The sequence below is a fragment of the Lottia gigantea genome (genome assembly GCF_000327385.1).
Source record: "Lottia gigantea unplaced genomic scaffold LOTGIsca_21, whole genome shotgun sequence".
Lineage (NCBI taxonomy): Eukaryota > Metazoa > Mollusca > Gastropoda > Lottiidae > Lottia > Lottia gigantea.
Window position 1 is genome coordinate 544,168 of NW_008708458.1, and position 21,545 is coordinate 565,712.

Sequence of the window (21,545 nt, forward strand, 5' to 3'; positions counted from 1 at the left end):
AAAAAAAATGGAAAAGAAAAATTTATGTTTTTTGTGAAAGTTGAAAAGCTGACTTATTTTTTTGGAATGTTAGAGAAAGTTTTCAATGCAATTATAATCCTGAGAAATAACAAAAAGTTTACGCTCTATTTCTATATACCTAACATAAATAATTCACTTCAAAAATAATAATATTCCTATCAAAATTTTTATAAACCAATCATACATATTATGAGACCTTATACTTGAAAAACTTAACCAAGATGATTATGGTTTTTCATTCTGATAATCTCATTGGTCGATTACTAACCTTCACTTTAAATTTGTCTTCACTGACCAATCAAATTACTGTAATTCTTATCAAGTTTCAAAGTATCAATCAGATGAATTTCAAATATATCCAAACCCAAAACTAATTCTACTAGGGAAGGTGAACTAAAAGGTAGTAAAAAAACAATCCTCATCCACTCATATTGAATTAACAATGGTGTATTAATATTAGGTAGGAACTATTTACAATACTCTTATAACAACTAGATCGTATTGCTTGCAAATTGTAAATCAATCTTTAATTAGAATTCTGTTGTCAGGATGCGCTTACGATTTTTGACAATTGCAAGTAATGAGACTCAGCATATAATCAAGATTATTCCAGTATTTGGGTTAGTGGACTATACAATATATATGTACATATTAAACCAATAACATATCATCATACCCTAAACATTGTGAGACATATACTATACACTTTACTTTCATTATGCAGTAATTATACAGTGCAATATAAAACTATATATTTTATTTTTACAATTACATATTTGGTAGGCTATGTACATTGAGTAGAAATCGAAACATTGCAAATAACCACCATTTTCCTATATGCCCATAAATTATTTTCATCTTGAAAATGAAATATCCAAGGTGGCTATTTGACTTCTTTTTAAACTTTGTTGCCTAGTAGTCTTTCTACTCATGGATTACAACAGTTATGGGTTCTTCACAATGTACAAGGTCTACCAAAAATATTTATCATATCATTGAAAGACTCTGGAATCTCAAATGTAATTCCAATAAACTGTAGGCTAATAAATAATATCATATAATACTAGATATACAACCTAATTAGCCAAAATAACAACTTACGCTTATTAAGCATCTTACTGTTCATATTAATTTTGGCAGAATTATCCTACCTTATAAACAATGTACATTGCCTAGCAATACTCTACATCTATTTGCAAGTAACTGGTTTCTTATTTAAAATATATATTTTCGTAGAGATTCTTTATATCAATTAGATTGCAACGGTTGTTATCGAAAAAAAATGCCTCTTCTACTTCCCTTTAATAGCCTTCTGCAAATCAAATCTATAGAAGACACTCTTAATAGGGATGTAGTATATCTAAATCAATAAAATATTTGCTTTGTACATAACTATTTCCTGTAAAAATTTTCAACCTATGTAAATCTTGCAACAGCTAATTGTTTTCACAAAACCAACAAATTTAATAGGGCAACTGAATGACTTGTCGAGATCTTGTTCGCTTTTCTCCGACTGTCCATGACTTTGATCGGACGTGAAAATGGCGTAAGTCTTTTGAGTGATCTTAGTGTAACATTGGTATTTATAAATTGTGTTGCAACACCTTATCGTTTTCACAAACCAACAATTTAATAGGGCTACCAAATCAATATCTTGTTTGCCTTTAATCCAGCTGTCTACAGCTTTGATCGGACATTTATATCTCTTACAGGTTTATATTACTATTCATTTTGTTACTCACATTAACATATCTTAAGGAAATAGGAAAAAAGAAATCGAAAATCACTGGTTTTAGTAGTCTAAACTTTTTAAGATATGTTAAAAGTAATGCACTGGGACCTACTCTGGAAAGCTTAACTTAAGATGATTTTAGTACTGCAATCATCTGATTGGTCAATCACTATGTTTTTAAATTTTGTTTCATTATCCAATCAGATTAATGTATTTCTTAAAATCTGGATTTTTATCTTATTTAAGGTTTCTAGAATAAAGTGCAGGTTTTTAGTCTCACAATAAAATAAACAAGTCACAACTTAGGTATTAGTTTACTTGGATGTACAACATCATGCAGTCAAGTTTAAGAAAAAAGAGAGACGACTTCATCCTTTCAAACTTGACTGAGGTTAAAATCTATATGACTGGGCCATCTATTGTGATCACAACACAACATGAAGTAAAAATCTATTATTAGTTTGAAAGACATGTTAGGTTAGGACTTATTACAGCAGTTTTATATTGTACATATAGTCCTTAAAACAATAGCATAGCTTGACCATAAAAACTTAGGCTTATTTAGAATGCTCAAACTGCAATGCTTGGCAGACCAATTCAGTATGATCTCGAGGTGAAAGTAAAGAGTGTATATAATGCATATAAAGCCAAGCCCTTGCTAATGCTGTTACATTACTGTGTATGATTACACGTCTCAGGTGCTTTGTTCATAATATAAATTATATCAAGGTGTTACTGAATACAATGCCAAGTACAATGTATTGTAAATAATCAATACATGTGCAGTTTTTAAACAGCCTGGTTTAGAATGGTCAAGCTATAAATACAACAATTCCTCTCAAAATTCTTTATGTACAGGTTTTCTAGTGCTTCTAGTTGTTCGTCCGTATGATTTTGGTAATGTTCCATATTTGCTTATCTGTTTTTGCTGGAATGGACAAAAAGAAAGAAAAGTTAGGCAAAGTTATGTAGTATCTGAAAATCAATTGAACAACAATTCATAAAAGGCAGTTTACACAGTTATCAATCAGAGCTGAATGTACAATTCATTGTTTATTTGACTGTACATGCTTGTCAACAATGAGAGTTTTGTGTATTGCTCATGTATTACTATACTTCCTTTGAAATAAGAAACTAATGCTCTGTTCTAAATACATATGACTGTCCATAAATAATTTATATATCTTAATGACAAATCAATTAAATTTTGCTTTGATTATTAACAGTGTAAACTACACTATCAAAATAATTATTCTATACTTTATTGTACATGTTAATAAGAAGAGACTTCATTACACACTCTTCTTCTTCTCCTTCTATATCAGTTTATCTTTGATATCAATGAAAGATGTTTTTGAAATAAAGATTTTCACTTTAGTTATTAAAATATAAACATTATACAACTAGAACTGCAAGTCTAATTATTGTGGTTTATAGATTCCATCCCAATCTACAAAGCATTGAACGAAGGCATGTCACTTTAAATATTTCTATAAACTAAAAAGCTAATTCCAAAACCACACCAAGCCCCCACTGCACTGCACACAAAATAATAAAAGTTATTTATCAATAATTGAATCATTTGAACCATAGAAAAACATTGTCTAAGAGAGAAATATGTATAAATATTATTAATGGTATCAGTCAGTTGCAAAATATCATTTTCGGAGGAAGGGCCTGTATGAAACCTAATTACTGATCATTGACATTGATGTAGAAACTGTCACTCAGGATAGAAAGAAATATCAGGAAATCCTGTCAGAAGAAGATGAGAAAAGATCAGAGGATGAACTGAATTTAGTATTTTAAATTAAGTTATTGTAAAGAGTTATCAAATATGAAGGACCTAAGCTCTAAATTTCAAAACAAAAAAAGAAATCAATCTATTCAAAAGAAATGAACCAAATCTAAACATTTTTATAGCTTGCACCAGTACAAGATATCTGCATTCATTTAGTAAAATAATAATAGTGAATGGAAATTTATCTGAATCTCGAGAAATTGAAGACTACCCTGACAAATAAAAAACATTCCTGAAATTAAAAATGCACCTGAGAAATAGCTATAAATCTGTTTCATAAAAGTTTGACCTATTCTGAAATAAACACATAATAGACATTTTATAAATTTTTTACCCCGAATAAACCAAGCTCAAAACACTATTCAAACCAGATCAACAGAATTCACACAAAAAAAACTATGGATGCTAATTTGCAGGATTTGGCAGTATGAGAGGGTCTTCAAAAAATATACCTGAAAACTTTATTAAAGATGGGTTTCCTTATTTATATATATGAAAATGAAAATGCTAATACTTATATGAATAGGAAGTAGAGGTTTGGAAAAATATCAGTATGTCTCACATGACCATAATTAATTCATAATTAGCTAAATTAGTGGAGAATTACCAACAGATTTCCAATGAGTGACTTAATTTGACACCAAAATATAAGGAAACCCATCTTTAAAGATATTTTTCTTCCATAAATGTCAGTAAAAAACCTGGTAAATTAAGAATCCAGAAACAAAGTGGATCTTTATAGATGGTAAATAGTGCTGCACTATAGTTAAATTCATATTGATTTGTAAGCTAAGTCCAAGTCCCCTCTTTCCCTCTCCAATCCTTATATCTACATGCTTTAGGCCCTCATCTTCAAAAACATAACTATAATTCATATTTCAAAATACACCTACATTTACTATTATTTGATATTTAATACAAGTAAATTTAAACTCATTCCAAGTAAAGTTTTTGTGAATAGGACACCTGTTCTAGTTAATTTTCTAATCTCCAAATCTCAATTTCTATCAATTTTAACACCAACTAAAACTCTTAAAACTCTTGATCGAATCTAAAACAAGCATGTATTGAGGCTAAAGTTGAGAATCATGCAGAGTTTATTACTGTTTGTATAAAGATGTGGAGTAGAGATGGTTGTTTATGATGGTTTAGATTTAGACTGATGATATATCTGACCCTCACTGTATCTACGTTTAAAACGAGCCGGCATTCTATATGGCTAGAATAATCAGAAAATATAAACTTAATAAAACAACAGTTAATACACAGACACAACACAGTAACCAATCAAATTATATTGCCACAGTAACAAACAGTGCTGAGGAAATTAAGAAATTTATAGTCTATTTTACAGTTATTTAACTTTTTACTTTGTTTTTGTGTTTTTGGATACAAACTTGATCAGTAAAAAGATCAGAGTAGTTATAAAAATATTTTATCATAATATTCAATTTTCTCAGCACTGTATTTCACACAAAAGATACAAGATAAATTACAGCTCCTATAGGACCAGTCTAATTACACTTAGACCATACTTTCATTTTCTACCATTTTTAATTTTCAATTCAGTTGTTTCTAATGATAGGCCTCTTGAACATTTTTATGGGATTTTGTGACATGAACAAAAGGTGCACTCCAAGAAGACACTGAATGCCTCTATTGTTCGTGTCACAAAATCCCAGTGTTGGAGAGGGAATAAATTAGATTGTGTCATTGAATAGACAAGTGTTCAAAAAGGCCATCTTTTGACCCTATCTGAAGTGGTTATATTAAAAATTAAAAGCTAGTAGAAAATCAGAGCGAAAGTCTGGTGTAATTTAATTGAAAGCCCTCCCTTCACCTTCTGTTTCACTGAGTTTCTGAACACCTAAACTCATATTCAGATTGAATTTTGCATTAAACAAGCTTTGAGTCAACCCAACTGTATCCACCAAAGCCCACACAAGCCATGTACAATACACACTGTCCCAATGTAAAATATTTCTACAGTTATAGTCTACCTTATTTTTGGTGTCCTGATTTTGCTTAAAGAATACCCAAAATAAATATCATATTCAAATAATACAAGCAAAATAAATTGTCATGGCTATAGGGAAACTTGTATGTTAAACTAATTTTAACTAAGTCTTATCAGTAAGGACATAAAGGGAAAAGCCAATGATTCCACCAACAACACGTAAAGTGATTTTATGATTTAAATAAATCGAAAGGATTGACAAGATTAAATAATAAATGATATACAAAAATACAAGTAGGATTAATTGATTGAATTAAGGGATAACGAAAAGTGGTATTTACAATGGGAAGATTATGTCAGTTTCATGCATCTTAGTTTAAAATTATACATATATGTATGTAAATGATATTACAGACAACTATATATGTGCCAGTCGTAGAAAAATACCTAGAATATATAGAGACTATTACCTCTTTATGTGTATAATGTTTTCTAGTCACTGGTATATAGGTTATTTCCTCTGTAACAACTACTTCTTCATCATCTTCATCTACTTCCATAACACTTGTTAATTCTATATCATTAAGATACATAAAAAATCATACTTGAAGTAATATTGCAAATCACAATCTTTCAAATTATATAACTAATATAACTAATAATATAATATCTCAGAATTCCTCACATAGGAGAAAGAAATCTCTCAGGCAACAGAGCATGTGATTGGTTGAATATTAAACAACCTAGAACAGGACATACACAACTATTTTGTCAGATCATGCATGGCAAGTGGAGTCAACCCCAGAATGACTTTTACCTGAATCAGTGACTTGTGGAAATCAGCATTGACTATCTTTTATCAGTTAAGAATCTTGCAACTTTTAACATTATATATTTTACCTGCATTGGTACTGGTTCCTTTCTTCATTTTGACTGATTTTTCTGTTTTTTTACTATCACTTGTTTTGACAACTCTTCTTTCTTTTCTGGCCTCGATTTCTCTGTTATCTTCATATAGTCTGTTATCTGTAATATAGACAGAGCTATCAACTATTATAAGTTCAGGGATATCCAGAAAGTAAATTTACTAAACAGACATATTTTATTGGTATCAAAATCAAATACCTTTCAAGCACAAAATCTAACTTTTAATACCATTTATGATAAGTTTCAATGTTTAAAAAGTAGATGCAAGACACACAGAAAAAGAAGAAACTAACATCCATTATACAATGACAACTGAGGTTCAAGAAAATCCTGTCTAGTCCTTTGCTAATCCTCTTGGCATGGATCTTATCCATTCCAATTTACAGTTGGGTAGACTTGAATAATGAAGAAAGATCATTAAACTTTCAGATCGTTTCATTTCTCAATACGATGTATCAATTCATCTATAGATTGTGCCAGCACTAGTATTCACCAAACATACCTAATTCATCTTCATCTTCTTCATAATCATCTAGCATCTCTCTAGACCTAGACAGACCAGTACCATCATCTGATAGGTCACTAGTACTATAACTACGTCTTAGATGATCTACTAGTTTACCATGTCCCTGAAAATAGTTAGCTTTAGAAATTAGAAATTGTCTTTAGAACTGGTGGGCTATAAGGGCCAATGTTGACTGGTTGTTTTATGTATTTGAAATGCCTTTACAAAAAACATAACAAAATATTAACAAAGGTACTCAAAGAATGATATGATTAGGCACTAGATAACAGCAAACCAATCTCTGAATTGGCTTATCACTTTCAATAACTGAAAACATCACAGCTTAAGAAATAGCATCCAGGTTAAATCAATATTTTGGATCTTGGGCATACTCATATATTACATTGTATTCAGGAGTTTATACTCATATCTTTCAATCCAGACACAAGGAGAGTCATATTTAGATGAAATAACTTAAATAATATCAAGGTTGAAAATATAAATAACTGAACTTACTGTCAATGCAGTTTTCATAAAAACATTTGTTGCATAGGAAATACCCCTACTACTTAATTTAACTAAGGTAGAGTAGCCTTGTTTACTGGCTTGTATTATCATTTCATCTATATCCTGCAATTGTAAAATAAAATAAACTTTTACTTTATGTTCTTGCTAGAGGTATCAAAGTCAGGCAATACTATGGAGTGTCCAATGAGGGAGATTTTACACTGACAATAAATTAAGCTGTTCTTTGTTGATTTACGATTGTCATCTTTAATGTGTAACATCTGTGGCACACAGGGACTCAGTTTTTTTTGCTTGTCAGCTCCACCAACCTCCATCACTGACAGAGGAAAGCTGGTTGAAAAATCCAAAGTTGCTATCTCAACCTATGCGGGGGTTGAACTATGGAGGCCTAGGCAAGCAAGTAGGTATCTGTTTGAACCTCTAATGTAAATTTTTGTAGAATTCTTAGGAAACTCGACTTTGGATTTCAATTATGAAAAGATATCTGGATAGCGGATATTGAGATCTCTTGGCTTTTGAGGCAAATTAAGACTGCTATACCCTTAAGCACCTATAGTATTGGTATTATTCATATAGTCAAAGACATGACACATACCTTTTCTCTTTTAGCTAATTGTGGATGGACAAATTTTTTAAATAGAAAACTAGAGCCTTTTGTAATGGGAGACAGCAACCATAACACAAAAACTATTTTTACTTCATAATAAAAAGGTAACCTGAAAAAATACCGAGCATTTACGAAAAATATTAAATTAAAATAATGAACTTGATTCCACATTTTAAAGACAAAACTCAATCTAGTCCATTAATAATCTATGAAATTAAGAAATCATCTGAACATTACAGAATTTCAAATACCGGTACTGTGAAACCAAACCGTATAATAGATGTGGGCATGTAAAAATAAAATTGATATAAACAGAATGACTGAAAACTTACCATGATATAAATACATCAGAGAAAGTTTCTACACATAAAAATAAGGCAAATACAATCCAATACATCATCCATTTTACCTGAAACATACAATACAATAAAAATACAATAAATGATTCTTAAAACTTTGACAGGGCACTAAGAACGTCTGTATTTGTGTGCTTTAAAATTTGGACATAATTTACAATAATATTAATATAAATACTTCAATACACTTGTATAGCTTTATCAGTTAATATCTTTGATTTAATAACAAATATACCAATGGTTATGATTTCCTAAAAGAGGCTCAAATTCAAAAACATAATGCTTGGTTTTTATATTGATAAAGAATTACTCTCCAATGAGTCTTTTTTCAAGAACTCCCACTGAATGCACCTTTTGTTCACATCATGAAATCCAAGTGTTGGAGAGGGGAGAAATGAATGAAAGTTTGGAATAACTCCATGACTGTATCCCTAAGGTGGTCAATAACAGGCTTCAAGAAATGGAATAAAAGTTTCTTTGGCTTCCTAGTCATTCACAATCAGTCTACCTAATTAACAAACTCATTACATTGGGCTTCTTTACATCTCATTATTCATACAGAATTATGAGATCACTGTCCTTCAGAAACCAAGAGAAGTATTATCACGACTTCAAGAACAACACTAAATTAATACTGTTTAATTACAATATGGTTTATGATGACCTTGCATTCATAAAAACCTTGCTATGTTATTTCACTGACATTTCAATTCACATAAATATAACAGATACACTGATAATACTGTGAAGATAATACTTGCACATCCTTTTCTGAATTTTAATACTGATAATCTTATATTAAAGGGATATGTATGTTTATTCAAGGGATTATAAAGAGGTTTTCTAAAAAAAATTATGTGTATCGAGGACACTGATAATATCAATTTGCACCATTCCAATTTTCATTTAGACATCTGTGACTCTTACAATTCCACTAAAACTAAGTGTCCTTGCTTACATAAGTATACTTCAATGATAAAAAAATATCCAGATAATTTCTCATTCTAAAACATACTTGCATTACTTGGAAAGTTAGCAGAGTAAACTGGAGTTATCTCCCTTCAATAAGCAAAATTATGTGCAAGTATGTGACCTAGATAAATGACAAGAATTAGGTCAATTGATTATTGGTCAGTATTGGAATTACCTAGTAATACAAGATCTATTGTTACATCTGTTAAAGCCTTATAATAAGTATACAAGTTATGAGAGTCAAATAATCTACTTACTTTCTTTTACAAAGATTTTATTTTCTATACTAATTTAGTATCACATTGTATTATATTGCTGACCCAGAAAAACTGAGATTTCATTTTCTTTCATTTATACACAAAACAATTTAAATATCCAAAATCTAAACCCCAAAACTTTAAACATTTATTTTGATATAAATAAACTGATAGTGGATGATCATAATTAACAAACTTTAAAGGGATTGTAAAAAGGTTTTATAAAACTTTAAGTGTATCGGGGACACTGATAGCATTGATTTTCATCATATCAATAGCAGCTTTTGCGATAGTGATGTCATAAAATGCTCACATTTAATGGAATTGCAGGAACCACAGAAGTCTGCCTGAAAATTGGAATGATGATGATATCAGTGTCCTTGATACACATAAAACATTTGGAACCTCATTACTATCTCTTCAACTCTTCTATGAATTTTCAAGTTTGAAAATTTGGATTGAATTTCAGTAAAATGTGTCACATGATTGGCAATAGAATTGAATATTTTGTGAATATTTTGTAATAAATAATATACAATGAGGTCGGTTATATTTTCATCCAATTTGCACCAAAAAAAAAAGTTATGTTAAGAAGTTCAAATATGTAATGCTTTTCCAGTGCTGCCGGAATCATTCTACCACTCTATTGTTTTCAACAGTCCGGTCAAATTCTTATAAAACTTACACAGGATTTCCATCAATATAAGCATCCTTGGTTAAAATCATTATTCCAGCAATGATAAAGCTAATGGAGGATGGAGTAGAACTCTTCTGATTAGAAGGTTGGAATTAGACTAGAAGATGTATTATCAATCTAGGTCAATCAATATTCAACAGTACAAAGAAATCTCTAATGAGTTTCTCTATTCTATTTAGACATAATATAAGGTATATTTCCATGGTATTTAATCTTCAGCTATTAAAGATTAAATTCAAACAATGAGGTTCCCAGGTACAATCTCACTGAAAAGGAAACACCTATTCATCATACATCAACACTCTGAATAAGCCAATGCCACATCGAGCAATAGAAATCCTTCACTGCATTTACAAGCAGCTGTGATACAAAATGGAGTCATTGACTTATCTTCCTCATAACACAACATGGTTTTGATAAGTGCAATCTTTAGTCTTATCAAGCCTTATTAGAGTGCAAAAAAAAAAGCAAGTCCATTACCACAGACAATAGAGTCCTCCACAGAAAGACTGTAAACAATTTGGCTACGCATGTAATCAGGGGCTATGATTGGCTGTAATCACTAGCGTACAATCCATTCAAATGACTACATTTACAAATTACATTAAAGGTAGTTATTGCAATCAAGGTATGAGACGCAGCATGTAAAAGCTTGAAATTATAACAATGTGTTACATGCAACTCCCTACTGAGACTGAAAAACATTATAATTTTACCAACTGCCATTGACATAAGTACAGTAGGTTTGGTCTGTCAATAAACTCATCAAACTTGATGAATATTCAGTCAAGAGGTGAAAATAAGATAAAACAACTGTTCTTGATACAATCAGTTATTGTGAAACAATCCCTATCAGTTTGTTTATTACACTATTGATCTGCCACTAGACTGACAATATTTATGTATCAAAATTTTAACTCATAAAATAATAATAATACACAGTTCATCAAGTTTAATTTCTCCTATCTGAAATTGTTATTTTGGTAAATATCACTAACTCAAATTTTTAATCAGTGTTTATGTCTTTTTTTGATTTTTTTTTTTTAGTCACCCTGTGGATATTGTCTCTGCAAATCAATAAGATGAAATGTTGATATAAACTTGGGATGAGGGAACCACATGGGCAACAGTTCACCCTATCAATTTCTCGCGAATAGTGATGTTACCACAGGGGCAGCACCCCTCCCCAGAACCCCTACACTTTTGTTGAAGGAGCAGCACAGGTGGCAGACAGACATACTGCTCATCAAAATTTGCTGCACTTGCTTGTGAAAATTGTTCTCTCACTAAAACTCAATTTCATTAGGATTTGTAAATCATTGATACATGAATAAACATTCTTAGGGTAAGAGATTAAGCTAAAAAGCCTTTCTTACATAGATGTCTGGATCCTATTCTAAGCAAGTTTGTATTTAGTAGAAGACATGGTGAAATGGTAGTTACATGATGTCTATTAATAGGGAACACCAAACCCACCATTGTGGACATTATGTACAGAATGTATATGTTCTAATTGAACCCCTAGACAGTCAGTTACAAAATATAATACCTCCCCCTTCCATTACATCAGGTTCAGCAATATGCACAAATAAGCCATTCAGTTCAACCTACCCTACCCACTATTTATTTCTATAGTGCAACTATGTTGCAATTTTTCAAATAATAGACAACGCAATAAAACTATTATGCTGTCAAGTCTAATTTCAATTACCTTTTCAAAACAGAATGTGGAAATACAAATTAAACATATGATGGTATAATCAGTGGCAGGATTACAGGAGAAAAGATCAATACAGACCTCAAGTTGACCTGAATTTCACAACTAGACTCCAGCTGACAGTAAAATTACCATAACTCAGGACCAGATAATGAGATATTCTGCAGAGGAAATATTCCTGCAGGAATCTCTGCCACCAGGTCCTGTTAATAGCAGCTTAGCTACTCTTTGTTAGACCACAGTAGTTTTTCAAAGTTCCTTATTCTTTGTGCATAATATAGGGCTCTAATATATTAGGAAACAAATTTTGTTACTTGAACATTTTCTATTGCTATATAGTATTATTGTATTGTCAATTTCTACTTGATTATGTTAATTTCTATCATGTGATTATACTTGTTACTCTATGTATTGCCTTTGACCAGAAATGGTGCAAAATGTTGCAATAAAGATTATATTATATCATATATATATCTTCAGTCATCAGTTTATGACTACCATATAAAACCTCTCTACATTCCCCAAGACAAATAGTGCAAGATAACATCAATTATAAATCTCTTTATGGGTTCCCTTATTTTCATTATTTCTATGTATATATATTTCATTATTGGACTGCTAGTTTAATCAAGTAGAAGTGTTTGAATACCAGTTCGTCTCACAAGTCTGTAATCAATTTGTATAGGTTAATTATGAAGGTAATGCAGACATCTTTTCCAACGGTCATCTGGGATAGATATTTTTCGTTGCTGTTTTGGGCTAATGAAAACAATTCCATGAAGTGTGCAAAAAAGGAAATATTTCTACATCAGTGGCATTATATATCTCTTTTTCAAAATTTAACTGTTAAAAGGATGCTTGTACAAATCTTACAGTTATTGACCATTTTTGAGAAACCCAATATTTTTCATTTCCCTTTAATATTATTGTTATGCAATATCAGAGCCAATAGAATTCTAATAGAAATCTGAAGTCATTATTTCAACAGACCAATCAAGATAATTTCCCTCTACTGTCACAATAGATTAAACAGACAGGATGACATTCCTTCCAACTTGTATCGTCATGTCAAATCAAATTTCAGCCTCATTTTTCAAAAATCAGGTTAACAAACTTCAAGAAAATAGTCTGAATATCATTTTCAATTAATCTTTACTTCCATTTCATCCTACTTGAATACTAGATGCTGTTTTGTTACTATGTCAACTTTGCTTCATGTTTGAAGAATAAACATACCATAGACTTCTGTAGGAATACCGGTATTTATTTTACATTGGACAGGTTTGAGTAAGAAGCATTATAATTTTATTAAGGCACTGGTAACATAATTATGATCTATGAGCCATTATCTTTTCAATTTTTTTAAAAAGGCCCCTAGTAGAGATTGTATGAAACATTATGAGATGAGAAAATGATATTTTGATCTAAAATGCTGTATAAATGGTAGATATCAGATGTTACAGTAATAAACAACTATCAATATTCTATTATATATTTCAATATAGTTTTTACTATTGATTTATTCACAGATGGCTGGTTGTATATTTCTTTTATATATATTATACATAAAATATACTAAAATAGTTGTATATCACTATTATTCCCAAGTCAAACTTATATCCAGCTTTCAACAAATGTTGGGTGGAGTAGAAAGGCTATATATCAACTTCATTAATATTTTATAGAAATTATAAATGTAGATTTTACTACATCAAACATATATCACTGTTAAAATAGTGCTTGATACATCAATTGTGTAAACAGATATAGAAATATTAAAACAGACCCTGAAACATGTTGTTACTCAGAGTTTATTCTTTGCAATCTTATGACAACTGATCTACTTCAGCCTGTGTTACTACCAAAGTTTGACAACATGAGTAACAACATGTTTCAGGTTCTGTTTAAATATTTCTATAGGTCTCTAGATATGTCACTTAAATAGTTGTATATCATTATTATACCCGTGTCAAACTTGTATCCAGCTTTCAACAAAGATTGGGTGGAGTAGCTGGGCTATATATAATATAACCTTAATTAATATATTACAAATAATAAACTTTCAATACCTGTAGGATTGCAATTATGACAGTGATATTTACAATCTTTTCAAATATAAATCTTCTTCAATAAGATATTGAGTATCTAATGGGAAGATCTGTGAATATCAATATAGGTTATAATGTAAATTGGGAATATGTGTGAATATCAATATAGGCTATAAAGTAAGTTAAGAAGATCTGTGAATATCAATATAGGCCATAATGTAAATTGGGAAGATCTGTGAATATCAATATAGGCTATAATGTAAATTGGGAAGATCTGTAAATATCAATATAGGCTATAATGTAAATTGGGAAGATCTGTGAATATCAATATAGGCTATAATGTAAATTGGGAAGATCTGTAAATATCAATATAGGCTATAAAGTAAATTAAGAAGATTTATGAATATCAATATAGGTTATAATGTAAATTGGGAAGATCTGTGAAGATATAAATATAGGACATAATGTAAATTGGGAAGATCTGTGAAGATATAAATATAGGACATAATGTAAATTGGGAAGATCTGTAAATAACAATATAGGTTATAATGTAAATTGGGAAGATCTGTGAAGATATAAATATAGGACATAATGTAAATTGGGAAGATCTGTAAATAACAATATAGGTTATAATGTAAATTGGGAAGATCTGTGAATATCAATATAGGCTATAATGTAAATTGGGAAGATCTGTGAATATCAATATAGGCTATAAAGTAAGTTAAGAAGATCTGTGAATATCAATATAGGACATAATGTAAATTGGGAAGATCTGTGAAGATATAAATATAGGACATAATGTAAATTGGGAAGATCTGTAAATAACAATATAGGTTATAATGTAAATTGGGAAGATCTGTGAAGATATAAATATAGGACATAATGTAAATTGGGAAGATATGTAAATAACAATATAGGCCATAATGTAAATTGGGAAGATCTGTGAATATCAATATAGGTTATAATGTAAATTGGGAAGATCTGTGAAGATATAAATATAGGACATAATGTAAATTGGGAAGATCTGTGAATATCAATATAGGTTATAATGTAAATTGGGAAGATCTGTGAAGATATAAATATAGGACATAATGTTAATTGGGAAGATCTGTAAATAACAATATAGGTTATAATGTAAATTGGGAAGATCTGTAAATATCAATATAGGCTATAAAGTAAATTAAGAAGATTTATGAATATCAATATAGGTTATAATGTAAATTCGGAAGATCTGTGAAGATATAAATATAGGACATAATGTAAATTGGGAAGATCTGTAAATAACAATATAGGTTATAATGTAAATTGGGAAGATCTGTGAATATCAATATAGGCTATAATGTAAATTGGGAAGATCTGTGAATATCAATATAGGCTATAATGTAAATTGGGAAGATCTGTAAATATCAATATAGGCTATAATGTAAATTGGGAAGATCTGTGAACATCAATAAAGCATTTAATGTAAATGTTGAAGATCTGTGAATATCAATATAGCCTATAATGTAAATTGGGAAGATCTGTAAATAACAATATAGGTTATAATGTAAATTGGGAAGATCTGTAAATATCAATATAGGTTATAATGTAAATTGGGAAAATCTGTGAATATTATAATATCCATTAAGATAACGAGTTGAGACTTAATTAAATTTCGTGAAGAGAATGATAATGAAAATTGGGTAAAAACATTCCTGCTGTGTATTTCTGACTCATTCGCTGTCACTTTCACTCCACTACATCAATACTGCCTTCTCTGACCCTTCAGCTAATAATAGTTCAGTCTAGGGACTAGTTCAGAATAACAACATGTGTCTAGTTGACGTGTTATACATCATGCTTTTAGGATTAAAGAAAATTCCAACAGATTTATGTCCACCAGTCACACATATATTACTGCTGTTATCTCAATGTTCATCACCTTCATGAATCAAAAAAAAAAAATTGCACCAATTATATTTAATTGCGTTTTATGAAATTTAAAAGTATGTGTTTAACTGTCAGTACTTTGTTAAAAGTTGTTATCTAGTAATTAATTGGGTCATTGTTGTACTAATGAATGTATTGATTCTTTCCAACCTCCCTGAAGGTGATAAATTCCTTTAGTTCCATAGTTCTCTTTCAATATTCTGTCCTGTATTCAATATTTTAATGAAATATTGCATGGTTGAAACCAAGGATATTGATTCTAACTGTCAGTTATAACATTCACATTTTTGCTGTAATTAGTGTTCTAAATTGGAAATATCCGTGTTTACTTGTCTTGTCTATTTCATGCTAGAGATGACAAACACATACTCATAAATATTTTCAACTGTTTAATTTAAGTTAACCCAGAACAGACTGTGATACAACAATGATAAGAAAAACAGATGAGCAGATAAAAACAATAAACCCTGGAGAAATCCTCTACACAATTCAGGATTAATAATAATCATAAACAGAATTTTCTACACCTTATGTGGCCCTGTATTTGAGTTCCACAACTTCAACTTGGCATCCCCTTTAGAGAGTTGACAATGCTACTATTGTTTATTTGCTATATCTATTCAAAGGCTCGATAAGATTGTGAGTCAACAAATATACAAACTATAAAAAATCAGTGGGTTAATTTTTGAATGTCTGACAAATCCTCAGGGCCATCCCCATCACTACTTCAAGCTTTATTAAAGTCCATGCTCAGTCAACAAAAAAGACAAAGAGTAGTAAAGAAATTACTCAAACTGTGATTCAAACTCTTTGAACCGACCCCATCTTTCAATCAATGATTTTACATAATAGATGAAAGGATTTATCTAAACGTTTTAGGCCATCCTCAATCTTAAAAATTTCAAAAAGATCACAGTGTTGTTATTGAGATAGTAATAATAGTAGATGTTGGTATACACGCGGTCATACTACTTTACTGTTGACCTTAATATCTACTTTGTGTATATTCATAAAGGTATATTTAATCCTACTGTGACCTACATAGCATTCAAAATGGAGGTTTTAAAACATGAAACATTGATTGGTTGTTTGATGTTTTATTAAATGTTGTTGTTTAATTAATGAGTCTGATAACGATCTCAATTTCTAAATGAAAAACTTTGATGATTAATGAACTGAAATTTCTTTCCATAATAAATTTGGAATATTAAGTCACAATGTACTGTACTGAAAACTCTTGTATTGAGCGTGAAAAAATTAATTAAAACTCCCATAAGCTTAACCGGACACAATTTTATGGATAACAATTACTTTTTTAAATAACTTGCAACATTTCCATGATGACGCTTTCGTCTTTATCATCATTGCTTGATATTTATTTGTAAGTAATTGTTATCCATATAATTGTGTCCAGTTATTCATACCCCAGTTACTAAATGCCACTCAAGGAAGTTACCAGACATCCTGTAAGCTTATAGAAAGTACAAACCATGGTTATAAATAATGAGAACTGTTTCTGAAAAATAATGTTGAGTCAGTTCTAATAATAATAATAAAGAGTTTTGAAGATAAAAAATTGTACTAGTGATCAAAAACATGTCTGAAACATGTAAGCAATGAAGGCTGCTTACTGAAGGCTAAAGCAGACACTTAATTTACTGAGCTACCATTTGACTCTGAACGACTGGTGGAAATGTCAATCTGAAAGAAAATTTTGTCAATCTCACATGTAAATATTACTGGTATCATGATGTTATTCACCATAAACCTTATACCATAAAGTCCATAACAATGTTAATAACCATCTAATGAACTTCCTTCCACTGTGTGTTAGTGTAGAATTGAAGAGAAATTGAGCTCTATGATAAAGCAACTATTAATAGGATTATATCATCCGAAATGATCAGATATGAATATAATATATATGACATTAAATATGTAGAGTTATTAATTACACACAATATTACATGAAAAGTTATAAAAGGAGTATGACATGTGGAGAAATTCACAAGGACTTCCAGTATTATTTGACCTATAAAAGATAATCAGTAACATAGTTGAATTTTGTCTATATCTCTCTACCTGAAGTTAGTTTAAGGTATTATTGAAGTTTTTGTACCTGTCTCTAACAATCATTTAAACTTTTAATCTCTCTTTAAAATAATATAATATTATATTATATCATATTAACACAATCAATAACTTTACAATTTCAAATTAATTCATCAAATTGGGTCACTGGTATATATTTTCATAGTCAACTACCTGTCAGTATATTGATTATAACTCTTATAGAATGTATATATAATATTTCAATATTGATTATGTTATAAAATAAATGTATATATATTGTTATTATGTTTTAATATATATCTGCAATATCTACACCTGTATATTTAATTCTAAAGTTCACCCCGTATGTTGCTGAATTTTCTCCTCGGCCTGTGCCTTCGTAATTTCATTTATACTGTTTTTACAACCTATATCACAATTATAAGTAATTAAGTATATGCACAATGCACCCAAGTCAATTTCTGAAGCTTTCTGACATTAGAATCAAGAAGATTTTCATGGACAGAGCCAATAAATAGCATTCTGACATCAGTTATTTATTAAGACAATGACAATGCCAGGTATTTTGGTAAGAATAAGCACTACCCAATTTGCACGATACTTTAAACACAGGATTCAATTTAGAACCTTCAAATATACAATTTTATTTGTTTAGCAGATTGTTGTGATCAAGTTTGAGTTTGGCCGATCATAGAAAATATTAGATGGCAAAAAGGGGTCATTTTGAATCGCAATACTGCTTAAATGGAACCCTGTTAAGCCAGCAAACCTTGGAACTGAACATACAGTCAATGCCTCAAATGACAAATAAATAGATATAGACCCTCCGTACACATTTCCTTGTATTTATATATGAGTCACAATCAACAGGGCATCAACATATTTAAATATATATGGAACCCTGTTAAGCCAGCAAACCTTGGAACTGAACATACAGTCAATATGCCTCAAATGACAAATAAATAAATATAGACCCTCCGTACACATTTCCTTGTATTTATATATGAGTCACAATCAACAGGGCATCAACATATTTAAATATATATGGAACCCTGTTAAGCCAGCAAACCTTGGAACTGAACATACAGTCAATATGTCTCAAATGACAAATAAATAGATATAGACCCTCCGTACACATTTCCTTGTATTTATATATGAGTCACAATCAACAGGGCATCAATATATTTAAATATATAGAGTTACTTTCAAAATCAAAATCCACTCATCATAGTATCTAACTATCACATCCTTTGATTTTGTTTCCTATCTCATGACCTATGCCAGTGCTTTTTTGACAATACTATTCTCATCTCACTTTGAAACCAATGAGTACCTGATACTGAAATACATTTTTTTCTGCACTCTATTTCGCACATAACTAATTTTTCACCTTAGCCTTTGCTTTCGTTATTTAAATTATATATTGTTGTTACAACCACTAGTAAATTATTATGTTTACTGATCATTAGTTACCACAGACAAATAGTAGAAAACATTGATGGCTTAATGGTTTTTTTTATGAGAAAGATAATAAAAGAGAATTTGTACAAGTCTGTAATTACCACTGTCTTGTTGTAGTCTCATATATCAGACTAATGGAATAGTCTAATATAATTAACTTCAGTAGTTATTGACCTAGTTCATATCTCAGAATAGATCTGACCTAATTCCACTGTCAATAATTACATCAATACTTCAGTATACTCCGGAACAGACAAAGAAAACCTATAGTAGCACAAAGCGCGAGTATGACATCAGATTTGCTTTAGTCACTATAAATCTTAGTTTAAAAATGGCTCTATCAGTCTACATGGTGCCAATAGTTAAGATGGTAATATCAGTAATTTGATGACAATATCCTTTCAGATATTCATCAAAAAATGGACATGAAAGGGCACGATAAGAAAAAAAACCTATTATAGTACAAATCATGAGCATGACATCAGACTTACTTTAGTCACTATCAATCAAACTGTAAAACATGGTCACAATATTTCAGTCTCTACATTAGACTACATAGTGTAAAAATATCTAGTTGAATAATTAGTAACATTAGTAATCTGATGACTCTATCTCTTCAGATGATTTATAAAAAAATGGACATGAAAGGACATGATACAAGAATATAAAAATATTCAGGTTGCAGTGATTGTGGTCACTTATAAGGTGAAAACCCTGCTTGGTTCATTCCTGAGCAAAATTACACAAGAAGCAGGACTTAGTCTTTAAAATCATAACCTGTCAGGTAACTTGAATGAAATAACTTATGAAAGGACAATAATACCATCATGGTTCATTCAATGTGATCAATTCAATATTCTGGGCACAAAATATCCTATACTCAGATCAGTGCTATTAATTTGTTATTTACTGTTTCAGAGGGAGAAATCAAGTTGCTTTTAGATGGTAGTATTTTATCCTGTTATAGATGCATTATGTTTCTTCAAAATACATTTCAAACCCTTTATCGCAAGTTTTACAGACACTGTATGGAAAGTACATGTACATGTGAATAATTGCTGTTAGGGATAACTTCAACGGAAACTTCAATTTCATCCAATTTTGAGAATGTTGTCCTTCAACTTTAAGTTTTGTACCGCACCTAATGTTTCTCTTGTATTATTTCCTTATTATTACAAGATAATGGATGCGTTAATCATATTACATGTATCAATATTCGATAAGAGTATAATATTATTACATTATATCATACTGACCTTCACCTTAATCTTATATATAAATATATATTTTGTATCACATGATAAAACCTGACACACCTTAGACCAGTGGTACTGTTATTTACCTTGCTTACAGACATAGTAAATTTCATTTCTGAGTTCATTTGTTAAAAAAATGCTATTAAACAACAATCATTTCATGAATATATATCTGCATTCAGGCAAATATTTCAGTCACTTTCTACTCAGGGCCTTATTCTCGAAAACTTAAGTCATCTGATTGGTCAATCACTAAAATCAATTTTAAGTTAAGTTTTATTATCCACTTATATTACAGTAATTCTTAAACTCTTGCTTTATCGATACCTTACTTAAGTTTTCAAGAATAAGGCCCCAGATACTAAATATAATAATCAAAAATATACTTACATATTCTTTAACATTCTTCGTTCTGACGGCTTTGTATGAGGCATAAGCTGGATATAATGTTCCAAACACAAGTCTACAAAAACCATAAAGATAAGGTGCCATCAAAGTCTCGAAATGTAATAATATATCTTTCATAGGTTTGGAATATTCATAACACACACATAAAATATCATAGAAATAATATAGATATATACACAATGTCTCATAGTAATAATACAGAGAATCTTTGTCCATTCTGGGTATGGTGTTAAAACAATTCTTGTAAAATTCCACTTCATCTATTTTGAACTAAGGACTGAGTATGTTACACA

General features: G+C 30.2%; 2 protein-coding genes across 2 annotated transcripts; both read right to left on the reverse strand.

Annotated features, from left to right (window-relative positions):
- Window positions 1-1,533: 1,533 nt before the first annotated feature.
- On the reverse strand, window positions 1,534-7,573 carry LOTGIDRAFT_214372 (hypothetical protein). Its single transcript, XM_009054088.1, has 5 exons — window positions 7,460-7,573; window positions 6,941-7,067; window positions 6,412-6,537; window positions 5,982-6,085; window positions 1,534-2,681 (listed from the first exon to the last, which is right to left on the reverse strand). Exons 1-5 carry the CDS (start codon window positions 7,559-7,561, stop codon window positions 2,592-2,594), a joined length of 549 nt encoding a protein of 182 aa, XP_009052336.1. The 5' UTR covers window positions 7,562-7,573; the 3' UTR covers window positions 1,534-2,591.
- Window positions 7,418-21,336, reverse strand: LOTGIDRAFT_115536 (hypothetical protein; the record flags this gene model as incomplete). Its single annotated transcript, XM_009054089.1, has 4 exons — window positions 7,418-7,573; window positions 8,067-8,187; window positions 8,411-8,487; window positions 21,235-21,336. The coding sequence occupies 4 exons, from the start codon at window positions 21,334-21,336 to the stop codon at window positions 7,418-7,420; spliced, it is 456 nt and encodes a 151-aa protein (XP_009052337.1).
- Window positions 21,337-21,545: the final 209 nt, after the last annotated feature.